We start from the raw sequence: 17,859 nt of genomic DNA, 5'->3' as shown, positions 1-17,859 counted from the left end.
AAGGCCACCTCTAGACATCTAAAACTTGGACTCAGAAGAAAAAACAATGGGTGGGAAGGGAGCTGAGGGGAGCTGTTTGGTGTACATGCTGAAGGGAATCTTGCTGAGCCCCCTGGGTCTCTGCTCCTGCCACCAACACACAAAGAACAGTCATTCTTCTCCCTCCTGAACAGGCATTTAATAGTCTTCTTTCAGTTGGAAGCAGTAGTTGGAGAATAAGTTACAGGAACAGACAAACCAAAAAAAACCCCCCAAAAACCAAAAAACCCCACATAAAGTGCTTCAGACTGCAAACGTAAACATGAGGGCGAGGGGAGGCCACCGAGCTCTCTCCCCTGACCTGAGACAGGAGGGTCATGTCATTGTCGGGTCCCTTTACCATCACCACCCTCTGATCTCAGCCCTGCGGGTGGGAGGGAGGGAGGGAATGTCAGAGGCTGGGAAGACAACTTAAAGGAACGAGGAAAACACTTTGTAAACTTAGAACCAGGGTGCAAGGCAGGGGGCAAGGGAGCTCCTGGAGCCCTTGCCTTGGCCGAGGGGTGGGGCCAGCCCCCCCAGGAGGTCCGGGAAATACTGTTGCTTTCACGCCCCAGCCACCCCTGTCCGTTTCACAGCTTCTTCCCTCGTCCCTCTTCAGCAGACACAGACAGGCTGCCCTGCAGGGCCTCCTCACCCTCTGGGAGGCATCCCAGGGGAGGCACAGCCTGGAGGGAGCACCGCTCCAGGGGCTGTTGATTTCCGGGAGTGTGAGAGGGAGGAGAGCTGGACGGTGCTACTTGACGGGCTCCACCACCAGGACCTTGCACTCGCGCTTGGCGATCTTGTCCAGAGAGAGCACAGCCTTGTCCGGGGGCAGGTAGAGGGGGCGGCCGACAGGGGAGGCCACGGGGGGCGTGATGGCCCTGCGCTCCATCACGCTGCCCGACCTGGGGGAAGGCAGAGGCTATGAGCTCTGGTTGGCCCCAGGGCCCCTTCCTGCTCCCTCTCCAACTCCGGCCTCTACCAAAGTCCACTGGCCCCCCTCCCGCGGTTCCGTACCTCATGAGGTGGCTGCGGGAGGGCTGTTGGTGGGAGAAGGACTGAGAGCGGCCCAGGCTCGCCTGGTGCCTCTCGACCAAGTCCCGGACGGCAGGGCTGCTGGGGCTGCTCTTGCGAGAGAGAGGCCGGGCCTCGGGCGGAGGGTGGGACACGCTGGCGGTGAACTGCAGCTTCAGTTTCATGTGCTGGCTCAGCTGGGGTAGGGAGACATGGATCAGCCACCCAGCTCGGCTTCCAGGCCCCCGACCTCCTTTCAGGTCATCTTCCCCACTTGACAGGCCGAAGTCGGATCTAAAGTCCGCCTTCCCTCCGCGCGGCTTTGTAGCGCCACTCATTATGCTTCAGCCACAGAAGCCAGCGGCCCTGACTCCTTTCACCTGACGCTCTGCCTCACCCAGCACACAGCCCGGCCCCCACCAGCCCACCTCGAAGAGCCCCGTCCTCAGAGCCTGGAAGGCCACACTGAAGGTGAGCGCGCTGCCCTTCCGGGAAAAGCCGAGGTTGTTGAGGGGTGTATGGCAGACGATGGAGTCCAGGGCTGCCTGCATGGCCCGGCGCTCCTCCTCACACAGCTGCTTTCCTGGGGGGCAGAAACGGGGGCTGGGAAACACATCTGTGTGGTGTTCCTCAGTTCGCAGAGAGCGTTCATGAGCACAGTCTTGTCTGATCCTCAGAGCCACTCTGTGGAGTAAACTGAGTATATGCTATTGTTTGCTGAATTTTATAAATGACGATAGCTAATACTTACTGTGTGTTAAGACCTATTCTAACCACTTCACATAATATTAACTCACTAAGTCGCTGTAACAGCCCCAAGAGGTATTATTTTCTCCGTTTGCGAGATGAGAAATCTGAGGCTCAGAGAGGTTAAGTAACCTACCAAAGGTCACACAGCTAAGAAGTGGGAGAGGTACAAGTCAAACATACCAGGGAGCCCAGCTCCAGTGTCAAGGCCCTTAAAATCACTCTGCCCCGCGGCCTCTCCAAACTCTCCACTGTGACACCATGGAGACCACCCCGGTTCAGAGCCGAAGCAGCCGGCCGCAGTCACCCATCTCTGTGACTGCTTCCCTTCCCCTCCCCTCCTTCGGGACAAGGTTAGGCCTGGCAGCCACCTACCAGCCTGGGCGTGCTCCGGCGTCCACACGAGCCTCACAGCAAGGAAGTCTTGGAGATTGTTGAGCAGCGTATAGGTGACAGTGAAACGCTCGTAGGTCCGAACAGGGGACTCACAAGAAGCAGTCATCACAAAGCACGGGCGGTCCAGGCGGATGCTGGGCAGCCTAGAAGCAGTGAGAGAGAGAGGGACGTAGGATGTGTGTGTTTCGAAACAAAGACGAACAGGATGGTACCCAGGTGGGGCCAGGGTGGGGTGTCCCAAAAACTCACCGGTAGTGGGTATAGATGCTCTGGGTAAAGGGCAGCTTCGGCGTGGACCACTGAACCACAGCGATCAGGGGAACTTCTAGGCCCTGCCAGAGGGACAAAGGGAAACATGACATGTATCAGAGGTTCCCTCTCCCCTTAGTCAACCCCCTGGCCTCCTCCTCCCACTGCATTGTCTCACCCTTTCTCCCGAACACACCAGTCCCTTATACTCACCTCCTTGGCCCCTGGAGGGGGCTGCTCACCCCCTCTGAGCTGGAACAGGAAGTTGTGTTCCTCCAGAGCACTAAGCAAGCAGGGGAAGCAGCCAGAGGTACCAGGGAGCCGGCAGAAGGAGCCCATGGAGACTTCCCCAGATTGGTGACTAGTTCAGAAGAAAGGGACCAGAGCTGGATCTCTCCACACCAGAGCTCTCGGCCCTGCCCCCATCCCCACCACTGTGCGGCCCTGCCCCTCCCCAGGACCTCACCAGACATTGTCCACCAGCAGCACAGAGCCATCGGGCATGACAGGCAGATAACTGGCATTGAAGTTTGGGAGAATGCGGATATCCCAGATGGAAATTTCCTCCTGGGAGGAGCTGTTCAGCACTGTCGGAGGTAACCAGCTCAGCTCAGAGTATCTGGACCCCTTGGACCCCACCTTTTCCCCCCTAAAATGGATCTATCCCCACCAGAGTAACTGACACCCAGTCAGTGCCCTTGCTGCTACCCAAAGCCTGCGCCGCCAATCTGCTCACCCTTGAGCACGGTCAAGTGTTTTCCAGCCACAGTGAACTGGCGGCATTTCAGAACTGGAGGGGGCAGCAGAGTCAGCAGGGTGCTCACTGCAGGAGAGGGCGGAGGCAAGAGATGACGGGCTGGGTGAGCCTCATTCCAACCCACAGTTCTCATCTTGCTCTTCTCTCCAGCTTGGGCACTTGCCAGTGTCACCCCTCCACTGTCCCCCACATTCCAGACTCCAGCATTTCCTCTCTGCATTCTCCTCCCCACCTTGGGCCTTGAAAGCGCTCTGCTCGCCCCGGAAGGTCTCCCCAGGAGATCGGGTCTGCAGCAAGCGTAGGTAGCCTTGATCTCTGACCTCTGGTGCCTCAACCTCCCGCTTCCACACGGTCACTACAATCTGAGCACAGGGGACACAGGACGGCAGTCGAGAGGAGAGAGACCTAGCCAGCCTCAGAAAGGGCGTCTGAATTAGGACAACAGCTCCACCCCGTGCCAGCCTTACCTTGGCCTTAGGTGTCCCTGGGGGCAGTCTATCCAGCGAAACGGTGAGTGGGAAGATGACCTCATCTGTGGACACAATTGGTTCCTCCACAGGCAGCTGGGTTGTGAAAAGGGTGAAGAGGTCAGAAGAGTCAAGGCCGCCCGCAGCGCCAGCGTTCCCTTTAAGATCTGCAGTACGTGGTTCTCGCCCTCCCCTCTCCTCACCCGTCATCGGCCTCCCGCTTCCCTCCAGCGTCCCTCTCCCCTCCGGTCTTTGGAGCCCAGCAGACCGCCCCTCCGCCCTGTGCCGTGTCGCCCCGAGCTCCTCACCGTGGTCGCTCCCCCTGAGGTAGCAGGGCCCGGGCCGTGGGTGAGGAGGGGGCTGCAGCCTCGAAACAACCCCCCACCACCAGGGTCCCCGCCCCCCGGGGGTTCGGGATCCTGGTCGCCGGAGCCACCGCCCACGGGCGCCCCTCCGGCGCTGACCGAGGCCAGGGCGGCCAGGGCGGTCGCCAGTTCTGCCCAGGCCACTCGGGAGCCCAAGCCCGGGCCGCCTCCGGCGCCGGACCCCACGCCGCCCCGGCAGCGCAGCACCAGAAGGAAGCGGACGGTCTCCCCCAGGTAGAGGTGATTGCGCCGGGGCAGCGCCCGGTACCGGCCCGGGTCCCCAGCCAGCTCCGCGCGTGGCGGCAGCGGCACGGCCGGGAAGTACATCGAGTAGTCGCACTGGGACTCCATGGGCGGCGAGGGCGGCGCGGGCCGGGTAACGAGGTGGGCCGTGGCCGGCGGAGGGCGAGGAGGCCGCTGGCGTGGGCCCGGGGAGCCCCGAGCCCCGACCGGTGCTGCGCGCGGCCGGACCGGCCCGACAGACCAGCCGGGGCCGGGAACCGGGGCAACGAGCCCGGAACCGAGACCCCGTGGGGCCGGAACCGGGGTGCTGGGCCGAATGACTGGAGAGACACGGGAAGCGGAAGGGAAGGGGCGTGGCCTCGGAGGCGCCGGAATTTGTGGGCGACCGGATTTTGGACAAGGGGAGCGGCGTGTGCCTGTGGTTAGGCACGAAGGGTTTTGGTGAGACTGCAGACAGACCCCTTCTTAGAGAAGAACTATGAAGAGAACTCCCTCCAACCCCGTTTCTCCCAGGAAGATGCTCCATCCCTTTCCCTTCCGCCCTATATAGAGCAGGTCAAAGTTTCAAATTATTTATTCATTCAGCAAACATTTCATAGTGAAATGAGTATAGCCCAGTAGCAAATATTTCATAGAGAGGTGGACGCATTATTCCTGTCCCTTGTGTCCCAAACAATCTCTGCCGTACCCCATGGTTTGCTCCTCCGGGGGGCTTTGAGAGTGCTGTTTGGGCGGGGGGGGGGGGGCGCGAGGTGCTGGAAAGGGAAAGGGGCAAGATGCGAGGGAGGGGGAGGATGCTTCTAGGACTAGGATTCCTTGGCACAGGCTGGAGGACGTGGGGCCCACATCCGTGCAAAGTTCCACTGGTCCTTTGGGGAGCAGACGTGGTCTCTGGGGGAAGCAGAAAGGGCATCTGGCTGGCTCACACTCGTCACTGTGCCCCTGTGGCTCAGCTGCTTTTCAGCCTAAGACTGAGTGGTCTGATGCCTAGGGGGAGGGTAGCCTTGAAGTCTTGAGGGGCACAGAGACTGTTTGGGGGAACTGCTTGGCATCTAGCTTGTCCTTGTACTGTAGCTCGGGGGTGGCCAGGCGCTCACACTCCTCCCGGTCTTGGAGGCTCAGGCCACTCCGAAGCACGTAACCCAAAACCTTACCTGACCCAAACTGGAAAGGGCGGAACTGCCGGTCAGTGATGTACTTGGGGTCTAAAGCCTCACCCCCCACCAGACAGTGTTTAGCCAGGGCCTCTCGGCGAGCCCGGAGCTCCGCCACAGCACTGTCCAGCCGGCTCTGGCCGTATTGCTTTATCCGGGCCCACAAGCTGCGGTTGAAGTGAACGTAGAGAGCCCAGTCCAGGTTGTTCCAGGCTCGGGCCCGTGCAGACAGCTGCCTGTCCTCAGCAGTCAGTCCACCATCGCCGACGGCACTTCCGCCCTGCCCACCTCCAGCCTGAGCATTGTGCATGAAGCCCACCACATCATCTAGACCCCAGCACAGGGCATCTGCCAGCAGGACCAATGACTCGTCAAAGTACTCGGCCACCAAGACCAGGTCAAAGACAGAGTCCAGCCAGGCCAGGTGCCACTGGATGAAGGATGAAGACCCCAAATCTAAAGAGGCAGAGCTGGATGTCTGGCTGTGACCATCGGCGACAGTGGGAACGGGATGGAAGAGAGCACTGGGATCCGAGGCGTGGGCTCGCGGGCCACCACCAGAAGGAAGCTGCGGCGGGTTGGGATCTCTGGGGGGACGAGGACTCCCTCTCTTGGTCCTCATCTCTGGGGGAAAGGGGAGGCCAAAGTCAAACCACAGCAAGTTGCGTGCGTAGTGGTCCCCACGGGCCCCGGGATGGTAGAAGGCTCGGGGATTGTCCAGGAAGGCCGCCAAGGATGGTGATTTGCGGAAAGCCGATGATGTGGATTTATAGTAGGAGAAGGCAGAGCGGGCCAGAGCCGCTGGGTCTCGGACAATGGAAAAGAAGAAGCTGTCAGAAGGCATGACCTGAAGTACCTGCAGAGAAGAGGAAACAGACATAGAGAGAACTAGGCCAGGACGAAACTAAGAGCAAACCCAGTGCCCAGGCTGATACCCCAGCCTCCTCCAACCTCCTTCTGACGGCTCTGCTGGGAACCCCCAGCTTCCTTCACCAGCTACATAGATCTTGGGTAAGGCACTTAACATCTCTGAGACTCAGTTTGCTTATCTGCAAAACGGGGATCCATCATACCTTCCTTCCCAAGTGATTATGGAGGTTACATGGGATAAGGATAGGAAGGAACCTGGAACATGGAAAGCTCCTGGAGAACATTAACTTCCTTGGGCCTTTCTGTCTGCCTTGGTCAGTAACACTTCTAGGAGTCAAGCTTTGTGTTCACTTCTCCAACAAAAACCTAAGTGCCTACCCTGGGACTCTTTGTCACAACTCCAAGATAGGAGCTGGCCTCAGGCCTCCTCAGGAGGATCAGTGGCAGCATATAGGGAGGAGACAGAGCTGTCGTTAATGCTGCCTCAGGTAGAGGCGTCAGGTGGGCAGGCCAAGCCCAGGATGGCCGAAGGACAGGGCACTCCTGGGGCTCCTTGGCATCTTGAAGAGCAAGAGACACCCCTGGAATGGGCACTGGGGAGCCGTGGCCACTCGGTAGTGTGCTGCTCTGAGGCCTGGGATGTGTGCTCCCACTTCTCGGTGAGAAGGAAGGTGGGAATTGGGCTGAGCCACACCCTAGCGTGGTCCTGCAGGCAGATCCATGCCAGAACCCAGCTCTGGGGCTCCCGGAAGGGTTTCTGCCTCTGAACGTGACCTCTTGTCGTTGAACCTGACTCCCTGTCAAGTCTTCCAGTCTGCTCTGCTGATGTGGGCGTGCCTGCAGGGCGAGCCTGTGAGCTGTATGTCTCTTCGAAGGCATAGGGGAACAGTGCAGAGAACGGTCTGTGGCATCAGATGGACCTGGAGTAAAATCCCAATTCAGCCATTTACCAACCGTGTGACTTTGGGCAGGTTATCGAACTTCTCAGAGCCTTCTCAGAGCCTCCATCAATAAATCTGGGTTAACACTTACCTTGAAGGATGTGGAGTGTGAGGAACCTGGGAGGTAGTGAGGGGTGGTGACGATCCTCCTAAACTCCAGAGGAAACTGCCTCAGTGATTGTTGTCCCCGCCTCACTCCCAGCCGTGCCCCCTCACTTCCCATTAGATCACGTTCATGCTGCTCAGCTGCTTTCTCCAGCTCCAGCTCCAACAGGACTGCCTTTGCAGCCACCACGGAAGTTCTACCACCTACACACGCACACACACCACTGCCACCATGTCTTTAAGATGTTTTGCCCCCAAGAACACCTGATATTTTCTTTACTACAAAGTCATGTCCACCCTTTCCTATAAAACCTACCTCTCCAGAAAGCCCCACCTCTTTTGATGAACAGTCTCCCCACAGTTCCGAATACGAACACACATACACACACACACACAGCCCAAAGAAGGCACTTTGACTTTGGAGCAGCTGGGCCTGGGTTCAAATGCTAGCTCTGTGGCTTTCCGTTAACAGAGGCCTGTCACTTAGCCTCTCTGAGATTCAACCTCCTCGTCTGTGTAGTGGAGACACTTGTAATGCCTTCCTGGCCGGATGATGGTACGACGACGACCCAGCACCCAAGAAGTATTCAGTGAAAGTTCGCTCTTTCCCCGTATGTGTTCATTTGCCCGTTGATTTTCTTCCTCCAGGAGGTAGGGGTGTGTGGTGTGTGTGTGTGTGTGTGTGTGTGTGTGTGTGTGTGTGTGTGTGTGTGTGTGTGTGTGTGTGTGTGTGTGTGTGTGTCTCATCTTCCCCTTTAGAACTGAGGCTCCGGGGTTTGGGGGTGGGGCCGGGACGGGACTGGGGCTTGACATGTAGCTGATCCTCAAAATCTGGCAGACGGGGCTTCCCTGGTGGCGCAGTGGTTGAGTGTCCGCCTGCCGATGCAGGGGACGCGGGTTCGCGCCCCGGTCCGGGAAGTTCCCACGTGCCGCAGAGCGGCTGGGCCCGTGAGCCGTGGCCGCTGAGCCTGCGTGTCCGGATCCTGTGCTCCGCAATGGGAGAGGCCACAACAGTGAGAGGCTCGTGTAACTCAAAAAAAAAAAAAAAAAAATCTGGCAGACGTGGTGAGGGGAGTGAGATGCAGAGGAGTCAGAAGGCAGTGACTGCGCAGGGCCCTAGTAGTGCCAGTGGAAGGGGCCAGGAAGGGCCAGGTACCTGGAGGGAGGGTTGTTGGGGTATGGTCAGAGCTGGCGGGACACTGATGCCAGCAGAATAAATTGGTCAAGGAGAGAGACTGCAGTAAACTCTAGATGGGAGAGGGCAGAACTTCAGCTGCCAGAACATTCTGAGGGAGGGACAGCTGAGGAGGGGGCAGCAGGACTCACCTTTGTGGCCCCCATGCCCGACTCTTGGGTGAGGGGATGCCTGGGGAGCTTCCAGGCCTGGGGTCTCCTCCCCTGGTGGTCTCGACTACAGGCATGAGCCCATCACCTCTCGCCAGTCCTGCCCGCCCCCTCGACACTCCTCACCTCTTTCAGGTTGAACCTCATGTGATGACAGAGGATGTGGAAGGGGGGCTGGGTGCCTCCACCCTGAGGGCGGTAGCCTTTGACCCGAGAGGCCTGGAAAAGCTTTGGGTAGCCGAACTGGTAGCGGGCGGGGAGGGCGAAGCGCAGCCCGTGTCTGTCCCCGTAGCGGTGAAGTAGACTCAGCACGGAGCTGCTCCCGGATTTATGCGTCTTCAGGAACACTAGTCGCTGCCGTGGCAGGCAGGATGGAACAGCTGGTCCCGGGGTTGAGGCCCAGGACTGTCGGAGCTGCAGCCCAGGTAGCCTGGGGAGAGATGGGAGGGGAAGTGTCCTGTCCCTCACCAGCAGGGGGATGGGTGCCTTGAGGAGCAAGGATGAGGTCGTGGAGCGTCCTCTGAGTCCCCAAGAGTCACAGCCCCGGGTGGGATGGGGAGGAGCAAGTGGGGGGGGGCATCTGTGGGGTGTTGGGACAAGATGGGGACTCACCTCCTCTGGAAGGGACCCCCCCAGAGCTGGAGGGCAAATCCGATGGTCATGAAGACTCCCAGAGCCACCCCCAGGCTCCGAGGCCCCCAGAGGCGCATGGTCCTGGTAGGAGACAGAGGGCCCATGTGGCACAGGGAAGGGTGATGCTAGAGAGGGACAGGGCAAGGGCCAGGCACAGAGGCAGAGACAGCTCGAGACAGCCGTGCAGCCGCGGAAGGCGCCGGTTCGAGTTCGGGGGTTCATTCCCCAGGTCTGCTCGCAGCCCCGGTTGAGTCTGCCCCCTGAGTTAGCAGATTTTTGCCTCTGTCAGCGTCTAGAAGGGAAATGAGGGGGAAGGAGGAGAGTCTAAGGAGCGGGTAGAGCCTTCTCTCCTGCCGCTGCTGCGGCTGAGACCTCATTCCGGGCAGGGGGGCAGCGGAGGGGGGAGCCCGCTCTACACCCAGATCTTCTAGGTGCCCCACGACTGCTTCTCTGCTGTCAGCCTGCAGCCCTCCAACCCCCACTGACAGCTCCTCACTGAGCCCCAGGGATTTGGAAGGGAAGGGGAGGAAGATCAGACCAGTCAGCTCATACCAGTGAAACGGACATCACCAGGCCCCTGACCACCTCCTCTGGCCCTCTGTGACAAGTCGGGCTGAAGAGCCCCATTCTGAGCCTGAGAGGAGAAGCCATAAGGAGGGAATGAGGGCCACACAGGGCACCAGCTTAGGAACCCAGGGAGGTGAAACCACAGGAGCAACTTTGTAAAGAATAAGAGTCTGACCAGCTCATCTAAGCTCAGGTATGCTTTCCCTCTCGGCGCCAGGCAGAGCCCAGTGTGTGAGGGGGCCTGGGGGCGGGGGTGTAGGGTTGTTTAGGAAGCCCAAATCCCGGATCCCCCAGACCCCCATTCCCACTTTCCAACCCCAGCAGTGCACCCAGAGGGGATTGAGAGGGTGGGGCTGGAGAGAGACTCTGCGACACAAAGAGACAAAACCCGAACGAACGCCGGGCTTCAGGATTCCTTCCCAGGCCCCAGCTTCCCAATCTCCTGGGAGTCCAGACCTGCCCCTTCAATTCCAACCCGCAGCCCCTCCACCAAGCCCCAACGGCCCCCTTCCAGGACGAGCCCAGAGCGACCCCAGGCAGGGAGCCCACACTTGCCACCTAGAGACCCGCCCCCTCTGGCATCATCCCCCAATTTCCTCCCCCAGCCCAGCCTCCAGGATCCAGCCCCGCACTGGACTCCCTCCTGTGTCCAGATTTCTTCTATTCCTTCCATCCATCCCTGTCCCCTCCCATTGCCCCCCATTCCAGCCCGTAGTTCCCTCCAGCTTTGGTGACTGCTCAGTCTGTGGCCAGCCCTGGGTCGGCTCCCTCTGGGGTTCTATGAAACCCCCCAAGTCTCCTCCCATAAACTCTAGAGTCCCTCCACTGGCCGAGGCCTCGGCTTCGCAAGCCCACTCACCAGGCCACCTGAGGAGCAGCAGGGAAATCGGGGTCTGGCCCTCCCGCCTGCTCCAGCCACCGCCCGGTTCCTCGCTCGGCTCAACTTTCCCCATAAACTTTCTCAGCGCCCAGGCTCCTCCCCCTCCCTCCCTTTGTCCCACCAGTCTCAGCAGCTGATTCGGCTTTGATCGCGTATCTGGGTCTCTCCCTCCCTGCACCTTTCCCTCTCCTTCAGGGCACCCAGCCTGCTATTGGAAGACACCACTTCTACCCTCCTTTGGCACTTAGGAATCAATTATACTTTTTCTTTCAGCTTTCTGCAGAACAAAAGACTCATTCAGGCGACCAAAGGAAAGAAGGAAAGAAGAAAGGAGACTAACAGACAAGAGTTGAAAGCAGACATTGTCAAGGACATGACAAGGTAGCCAGAGGCTGACACAGAGAACTGGGGCCCCGACCCTGAAGGCAGGGTCAGTGGTGTGGTAATATTAACGGTGGCTCGGGTCCAAAAGAGTTTTGCAGTCCCCTCCCCGCAATTTCCCCCGTTTTGCAGACGAAGGTGCTCAGACCCAGAGGGTGGACAGCTTGCCCAAACTCAATCTCAGGGGACAGGTTCCAAGATAAGGAGGCAGAAATGAACTGCTGGTCACAGAGGCTCTGGGCTAAAGGTACAGAAAGTCACACATAGGGTCCAATAAATTAGCCATTTATTTATAGAGTAAACATCGAGTCGAACACTGAAACATGAAATGGGGAAGCTTGTGAAGGATGTGGTGGATGGCAGTGGCCATGAGATATGCTTTTTTTCCCCTTCTTTCTTTTTTCTAGTTTAAGAAAGTGATACTGAAAAAACTCGATAGAACCCAGACCCATAGATCCTGACATCCTAGTCCCCTGCCCTGCACCCCACAAGCACCCAGCTTTGTCTGTTTCTGAGACCGGGTGCCCCCACCCATCCCTACCTTCAACTTCCTTCAACCCCCCCCCCCCCGCAACTCTAAAAGTCCTCCCTTTTTCTGTTGGGGCTCACCACCAGACCAGAGGGGCCCCCCCCGGGTTAGAGAGACCACACCTTGCTAAATAAATACCCCCAGCCCCTCCTCCCCAGATACAAAATGAAAAAATAAATACTGTGAACATCCACGCCCAACCCAACCCACCAATGGAAATCTTCTGGATTTGGGGCCCCAGCCATTCACCCAAAAAGTCCCTTCTCTGCCCTCTCTGCAGCCCCCTTCGACTCCTCCCCAGACCCAGCAGAGGGGGGAGGAGGGGACGGGCCACGAACCCTTCTGATGCCAGGGCACCCCTCCCCAGTTATCGAGGTCCAAGCAGGGCCAGGGCTGAGAGGAAGAGAATGAGGAGGGGTTGGGTGTGAAAACTGACAGACGTCCCTCCAGTCCTGCTCCTGTCTTGGCTGTGGCGGATAATGACACCTCCTCCTTTGCCCCCAGCACCATCCCTTCGAGGAGGGCGAGGAGGCCGGGCCGGGGGGGCCACAGCTGCTGCCCCAGCCATCCAGTCATCTGCATAGTGCTGTCCCTGTCCAGAGCCGCTTGCGTCCTCTGCAGGGAGGGGGAGGACCGGAAACAGACAGGGATGGGAAAGAGAGGTAGCGGGAGACAGGGAGAGAGAAAGAGCCACAGGCAGAAAGAAGGAGAACTCGAGATAAAAACAGTGACAGGTGGAGGGGTGGCGGAGCAGGCAGGGTGAGACGAGGGAGAATGCGAACGACAGGAAGGTGAGGAGAGAGATCAGCCACATGAGAATGAGAGAAGGCAACGAGAGACAGGAAGAGACAACGAGACAGACAAAAAAAGAGAGACAGATGGAGAGAGAGGATAAACAGGAAAAGACAGAGAAAACAGACGTACACATAGGCAGCGAGCAGACGGGAAGGGGGGAGGAGAGACAAAGAGAGACAGAGACAGACAGTGGGAGAGAGAAAAAAATGGATGTCAGTGCCTTGCTTCCCTGGCAAATTCTACTTTGGGGAGCCAGCCCCATGGCGCCCGCACCCCACTTCCCCACCTCCCGGGATTGCCCGCCCTCCCCAGTCTCCCCCAACCCATTGCCCACTCTTAGGAGCTTCCCACCGTTCTGTCAGAGTGTTTTGGTGTCTCCCCCAGGGATCCATGAACTCAAGGATAGAGACCCTGTCATTGGTGCTCTACCCACTACCTTTGAGTAAAGCGCTCAATACGTGCGTGTAAAATGTGAGTCAATGAATGGATGGTAACGGAGAGACGCCAGGGGAGGGACTACAGAAAGCAGGGGGCGGGGCTACGGGTTGGCCCGGGTCCAATCGCGGAAAGCTGGGCGGAGCGAGGCCCTCGCGGCGGCCCAGGGCCTCACCCCAGTCCTCCAGCTCCAGGTCGCGTCCCAGGGCGGCCGCCTTCATCCTGGTCGTGGCCGCCCGGAGCTGCAGCCGCCGCCTGCGCGTCTGGAGGTCGGGGCTCGAGGCTTCCGCATCCAGCTCTGGGTTGTCGATCTGCCCGGCCTGGGGACCCCCGACCACGGGCGACAAGTACCTGCGAGGAGAGCAGCCCCGGAGGCTCCCGCCCCGCCCCGCCCACGGAGTACGCCTCGCCCGCCCGCCGCCGCCGCCGCCGCCGCCGCCGCCTGGCTCTCACCGGCCCCGCCCAGCTCCGGTCCAGCAGGGCGCCGCCTCCTGGGAGAGGTCCGCAGCCATGCGGGAGTCCCCGCACACTGTCAGGGGCAGCCCGGCCCAGAAGCCCCTCACCCGGCCCAGCCGCTCGCGGAGCTCCCACACCTGGACGCAAAGAGAGCCCGGGAGGAGCTGGTGCGCGCGCCACCCCCGCCCCCCGCCGCGCCTGCGCCCCCGCCTGCCGACCGCCACTCACCAGCCGGGGCAGGCTGGCGCCCGCAGCCGTCGTGGGCCGCTCCTCCTCCGCCGCCGCCGCCGACCAGAGCCGGCCCACCTCCTCCCGGGGGGCTGGGGCACGGCGGGCGCGGGCCGGCGCCGGCTGGGGGCTCCCGCATTCCTGGAACACCTGCGGTACCGGGAAGAGACCCCACAGACAGTCGTCCGGCGGTAAAAACCACACTCCAATACTCCAATCGCCCCCGACTCCCTAGTTTATCCAGAGGCTATACAGTGCCTCCCTGACACCCCGCACTGTACCCCCAGCCCTGCACCCTTCTCTCTCCGGTCCTCCCGCCAACTCCCACTCTTCTTGTGGCCCCGGTACCTGGGCTGACAGCCCCACGCTGTTTTCCTGCAGATGCATCAAACCCTCCGCGATCTTCACCCCGATGGACTGTGCTGCTAGCTCAAAGGAAAAGGGGCCCTGGATCTTCTCGGCCAGGAACAGGAGACCATCTTGAAAGAGGGAAAGAAAGAGAAAGGGTGAAATGAAGGGACATCCAGGGAGATACTCACTGAAGTAGGATGTTCCCGCAAATCCTGACCCCGGCCTTGGAGGGAAGCAGCAGGTCTTAGATGGGGGAAACTGACATGAGAAGAGCCACTCGTCATCCTCTCCCCTCAGTACCGCTTAACACTCCCTCCCTGGCCCACCCCGCCCACCCCCACACAGACAGCCCTCCCAGGCTTTCCTGAATCCCCTCACCCAGATAGGCCCCCCAGTCAGGATCCAGTCCCTGGCTGCCGATACAGCCGTGGGCCACGTTGAGGCAAAAGCCCCGGCAGGGTGGCAGCGAGGGGACCCCCCGACAAAGGGGGCAGCCTGTCAGACGCATCACAGCCCGCTTGCAGCCTTCGGACAGCGGCATCTGGGAGCAGAGAGCAGGCCTGTGTCATCCACGCTTGGCTGCCCTCAGCCAAGCTTGGTGCTGGGCACAGAGAGAAATCAAATACCCCACCCCACCTTTCCCAGGCTCTCAGCGTAGAGCTGGATGTGAACATCTAGGACTGATGACCCCGTGTGGCAGCAGGAGTGACCCCAGGACTGCCACAAATCAGAGGAGGGAGGCTCCTAGGGGCCAGGTTGCAGATGCTGCTTCTTGAGAGAGCTGGGGCAGTGAGGGATCTGAGAAAAGGTTCAAGGACAAGAGTGAGCCCATCGTGGTTGGGGAGAGGAGAATGAGGATGCAGGAGGTAAGGATGGGAGGTCAGGGAGAGAATGAGCGGTCGAGAGAGGGCCTTGAAGGCCAAGCCAGGAATCTGGCCTCCAGTAGCAGGGAAGAGGGAGCCACTGAGTGGTCCTGGAGAAAACCAGGAGGGCCAGTACTCCAATCTCAGAGATGCTATGGAGATGAGCAGGCCCCTAGAGGCTGGCAGGGGGAAAGAGTCATCAGAGGGTCAGAGGTGGGTGGAGATCATGGGTCATGACACAAGGGAGACTCCAGCCTTCCTGATTTACCCTGGGATGCCAGGGCTTCAAGGCTGATATGGGAAGGCCCCAGGCCTCTCCTGCCAGCTGGCACCAGACTCTTCTTCATGGGACCTCTCCTACTTCTTGTCTCCCTCCCTGGGCCCTGCCCATACTCAGGCTCCCTCTAACCTTAAGCGTTTCGCTGACCACATCTCTTCCGGTCTCCAGGCCCTGGATAAAGGCCCGGGCAGCCACCAGGGCCCGGGTTATCTGGGGGAGGGGAAAGAAGGTGAGAAAAACCACAGGACTGTTGAGGGTCAGTCAACACTGAGACCAAGAGACTGCACCAAGGGGATAAGCAGGGGGGTGAGGTTTATAGGGTTATCTTGGGGTGGTTAGGAGTGTCAGGTGGTCCCGGGAGGCAGGTTCAAGAGGATCAAAGGAATCACAGTGGAGAAGGACCAAGGGGAACTGGGCTTGGGAAGAGGTGGCGGGATTACATTTTACAGGGCTTGGAGATAGAGGGGCTTGTATCAGAACAAACACTGAACCCGAAGCCAGGAGACCTGGGTGTGAAACATAGCTCTACCACTTATTGGCTGTGAGACGTTAACCTCTGGGAAGTTCAGTTTCCTCATCTGTAAAATAGGAATGCTAATACTTACCTTCTAGAGTTATGATGATAATTAAATGAGAGACTCTAAATGAAAATCCTTCTTAAATATTAAGTGTCTAATTCACAGTTAGTTGAACCAGAGGAAGCCAAGGTATTGGGATTAGGGAGGAGTTGGCAGAAAGGTGGGGTGGAGGGAGGCAAGAGCAGGTGAGTGGGTCAGCAACGTGTGTAAACTAGGACACAGAAAGGGGGGCCCTCCAATTAAAGGAGACCAAGGAGCACTGGGTCAGGCAGAGGCGACTGGGGCTCAAGATAGGGGTCACCAGGTCAGACATGCCTGCCATGCAGGATAGAGGGATCACCAGGTCCGGGGTGACTGGGGCATGGAAAGGGGGTCCTTGGGCTGGAGGTGAGTAGTACATACTTCAGAGGTCACTAGGTCAAAGGTGGCTGAAGCTCAGGCCTTGGGGCCCCTCACCTGCAGGCGGAGGCGGCGGGGTGAGTCCCCAAAAGGCTTCAGAGAGTCATCAGCAGAAGAGGCCAGGCGCGTGAGGCAGAACAGGTAGTCAGGGGAGAAGATGTACTGTGGGTGCAGCAGGGGGAACATTTTCTCCAGGAGCTGAGCCCAGAAATCCACCAAGGCATCATCTAACCCCTCACCGGACCTCTCATAGTAGTCCCGTAGCCGAGAGAACAGGCCACTGAACAAGGGCGTGTGCTGGGCATACAGGCGGCCGAAGGAGCGGTGGAAGAGCAGGGACAGGGAGTGCTCGGCTGATGAGAGCATCTCCCGAAAAACCTCTGTGGCAAGTGCAGAGAAAGGGGTGTGAGGTGGGGTAAGGCCAGAGAAGGACGGAGAAGTGAAAGGGCAGAGGCAGGAAGAGATGGGCATGGGGAGAGAAAAGAAAAGTGAGTCAGAAATTAAGCAACTCTTAGCGGTCTGGGCAAATTGGGGCTGGGGGTGGAGGGCAGGACCTTGAGAGAGCCTAGGGTGGGGATGTGGGGGCTAAGCCAGGGCCGGAGTGCCTTAGGGATAGAGTCAGGAGCGGGGACGGGATACTTGCTCGGGTCATGAACACAGAGAGGAGGTGCGAGGCCAGGTTTGGGGACGCCAGGTCCTCACCATCAAATCTTCTGTGCCGGGCAGCCAGCGTGTGAACCAAGAAGGAGCCGCTCTCTTCCACCAGGCCTCGGAAGGTGGCCTCAGTCTCCCAGGTCAGCTTCTGCTCTATCTCACTGGAACAGCAAGTGTACTCCTGAGGACAGATCCGGAGGTGCTCACCTGGACAGAGGAGACACGAAGGAATGGTGGGAAGTCGTGTCGTGAAATTCCTTCCTTCTCCTGCTGATCTCTGGGGGCCATCCTTTCTCTTCGAACTGTCTGGTTTCTTTTCTATTGTCTGCCACCTCATTCCCACCTGGCTCTACCCCCTTCTTATTGTCCCCTCACCCATCCCAAGTCCACTGCCACTAGCCATAGGATCAAATAAGGATGGGCCGATTTAGTGATCAGAGGGTCCTAGGTAGCCTGCCTGACATCGCACACCCCAGGCCTCTAAGGACTTACAGGATGGCTTCAATGGGAAGACTGGGGTTTGGAGGGGTGGGATTACCTAGTAAGAAAGAAAGTATTGTCATAGAAGGGGCTCGTGGAAATAGAGAGGGGAACAAATTGGGCTGTGAATAAAGAAACACAGAGGGGGGTGCTGATTACTAGAAAGGGATTCCTGGGGTGGGGGTGGAGTAGAGAGCTATTATGTGAACAGGAGTGTTATTGTGATCCTGGTAAAGAAGTTCCGGAGGAGAAGAGACATTATTACTATAAGACGAAAAGATTATTATAACGGCCACTCTGAAAGGGAAGAGTGTTATTGTGAGATGGGGGGACCGGCCCCCGCCCCCTCCCTCGCCCCCAATTCTCTAGTCTTCCTCTTTCTCCTCACCTGAGATCAGGGCGGGAGGGAGTAGGCTTAAGCTATATCCCCGGGCCCCCAGGATCTGCCGGGTCTCAGTGCAACTCCGGGTGACCTTTGCCTCGATGCCGGGTCCAGGACCAGGACCGGGGCACAGAGGCAACAGCAGAAGCAGAAGAGATCGCAGCACGTACATAGCTGCTGCCACCTTGGGACGGCAAAGTGTGTCCTAAGGAGGAAAGAAGAGCCGCCCGAACTCAGGAAGCCGGTTCTCTGCCGCGGGATCGCCCCGCCGGCCAGAGAAAGAGCGCGACCT

General features: G+C 59.0%; 3 protein-coding genes and 1 long non-coding RNA gene across 7 annotated transcripts; 1 reads left to right on the top strand and 3 right to left on the bottom strand.

Annotated features, from left to right (window-relative positions):
- Window positions 1-153: 153 nt before the first annotated feature.
- TRAPPC14 (trafficking protein particle complex subunit 14) lies at window positions 154-4,598 on the bottom strand. Its single transcript, XM_059037092.2, has 11 exons — window positions 3,963-4,598; window positions 3,655-3,750; window positions 3,420-3,549; window positions 3,167-3,253; window positions 2,897-3,017; window positions 2,644-2,791; window positions 2,431-2,513; window positions 2,161-2,324; window positions 1,467-1,621; window positions 1,042-1,235; window positions 154-929 (listed from the first exon to the last, which is right to left on the bottom strand). The coding sequence occupies exons 1-11, from the start codon at window positions 4,368-4,370 to the stop codon at window positions 776-778; spliced, it is 1,740 nt and encodes a 579-aa protein (XP_058893075.1). The 5' UTR covers window positions 4,371-4,598; the 3' UTR covers window positions 154-775.
- Window positions 4,599-4,818: 220 nt separating this feature from the next.
- On the bottom strand, window positions 4,819-10,870 carry GAL3ST4 (galactose-3-O-sulfotransferase 4). Of its 4 annotated transcripts, XM_067012096.1 has the most exons (5): window positions 10,736-10,845; window positions 9,862-9,943; window positions 9,289-9,601; window positions 8,803-9,106; window positions 4,819-6,272 (listed from the first exon to the last, which is right to left on the bottom strand). In XM_067012096.1, exons 3-5 carry the CDS (start codon window positions 9,411-9,413, stop codon window positions 5,250-5,252), a joined length of 1,452 nt encoding a protein of 483 aa, XP_066868197.1. In that variant the 5' UTR covers window positions 9,414-9,601; window positions 9,862-9,943; window positions 10,736-10,845; the 3' UTR covers window positions 4,819-5,249. The 4 variants fall into 4 exon arrangements, with proteins under 4 accessions (XP_066868197.1, XP_058893074.1, XP_066868196.1 ...); XM_059037091.2 differs by lacking the exon at window positions 9,862-9,943 and having other exon boundaries at window positions 10,736-10,870; XM_067012095.1 differs by having other exon boundaries at window positions 8,803-9,601.
- On the top strand, window positions 5,011-15,725 carry LOC131740820 (uncharacterized). Its single transcript, XR_010836322.1, has 3 exons — window positions 5,011-10,069; window positions 11,030-12,932; window positions 13,085-15,725. It is a non-coding gene; the product is annotated as an uncharacterized lncRNA (long non-coding RNA).
- GPC2 (glypican 2) lies at window positions 11,716-17,754 on the bottom strand. Its single transcript, XM_059037094.2, has 10 exons — window positions 17,574-17,754; window positions 16,754-16,912; window positions 16,109-16,431; window positions 15,204-15,284; window positions 14,310-14,472; window positions 13,929-14,059; window positions 13,581-13,730; window positions 13,350-13,489; window positions 13,072-13,247; window positions 11,716-12,281 (listed from the first exon to the last, which is right to left on the bottom strand). The coding sequence occupies exons 1-10, from the start codon at window positions 17,737-17,739 to the stop codon at window positions 12,034-12,036; spliced, it is 1,737 nt and encodes a 578-aa protein (XP_058893077.1). The 5' UTR covers window positions 17,740-17,754; the 3' UTR covers window positions 11,716-12,033.
- Window positions 17,755-17,859: the final 105 nt, after the last annotated feature.

This window comes from Kogia breviceps, chromosome 14, assembly GCF_026419965.1.
Source record: "Kogia breviceps isolate mKogBre1 chromosome 14, mKogBre1 haplotype 1, whole genome shotgun sequence".
In the NCBI taxonomy this organism is placed as follows: Eukaryota; Metazoa; Chordata; class Mammalia; order Artiodactyla; family Physeteridae; genus Kogia; species Kogia breviceps.
This window is presented reverse-complemented; position numbering and strand designations above follow the sequence as displayed.

Excerpts from the sequence above, each read along its gene's own strand:
- TRAPPC14 (XM_059037092.2), bottom strand. The coding sequence starts at position 4,370 with ATGGAGTCCCAGTGCGACTACTCGATGTACTTCCCGGCCGTGCCGCTG. Across the intron at positions 3,550-3,654 it reads CAGGGACACCTAAGGCCAAG|ATTGTAGTGACCGTGTGGAA; the intron begins GTAAGGCTGGCA and ends CCCTGTGCTCAG. Across the intron at positions 3,018-3,166 it reads ACACTTGACCGTGCTCAAGG|TGCTGAACAGCTCCTCCCAG; the intron begins GTGAGCAGATTG and ends TACCTCCGACAG.
- GAL3ST4 (XM_067012095.1), bottom strand. The coding sequence starts at position 9,531 with ATGAACCCCCGAACTCGAACCGGCGCCTTCCGCGGCTGCACGGCTGTC. Across the intron at positions 6,273-8,802 it reads TGAGGTTCAACCTGAAAGAG|GTACTTCAGGTCATGCCTTC; the intron begins GTGAGGAGTGTC and ends TCTTCTCTGCAG.
- GPC2 (XM_059037094.2), bottom strand. The coding sequence starts at position 17,739 with ATGTACGTGCTGCGATCTCTTCTGCTTCTGCTGTTGCCTCTGTGCCCC. Across the intron at positions 16,913-17,573 it reads CCCTCCCGCCCTGATCTCAG|GTGAGCACCTCCGGATCTGT; the intron begins GTGAGGAGAAAG and ends TCCTCTGTCCAG. Across the intron at positions 13,731-13,928 it reads GCGTGGGGCTGTCAGCCCAG|GTGTTCCAGGAATGCGGGAG; the intron begins GTACCGGGGCCA and ends CCGGTACCGCAG.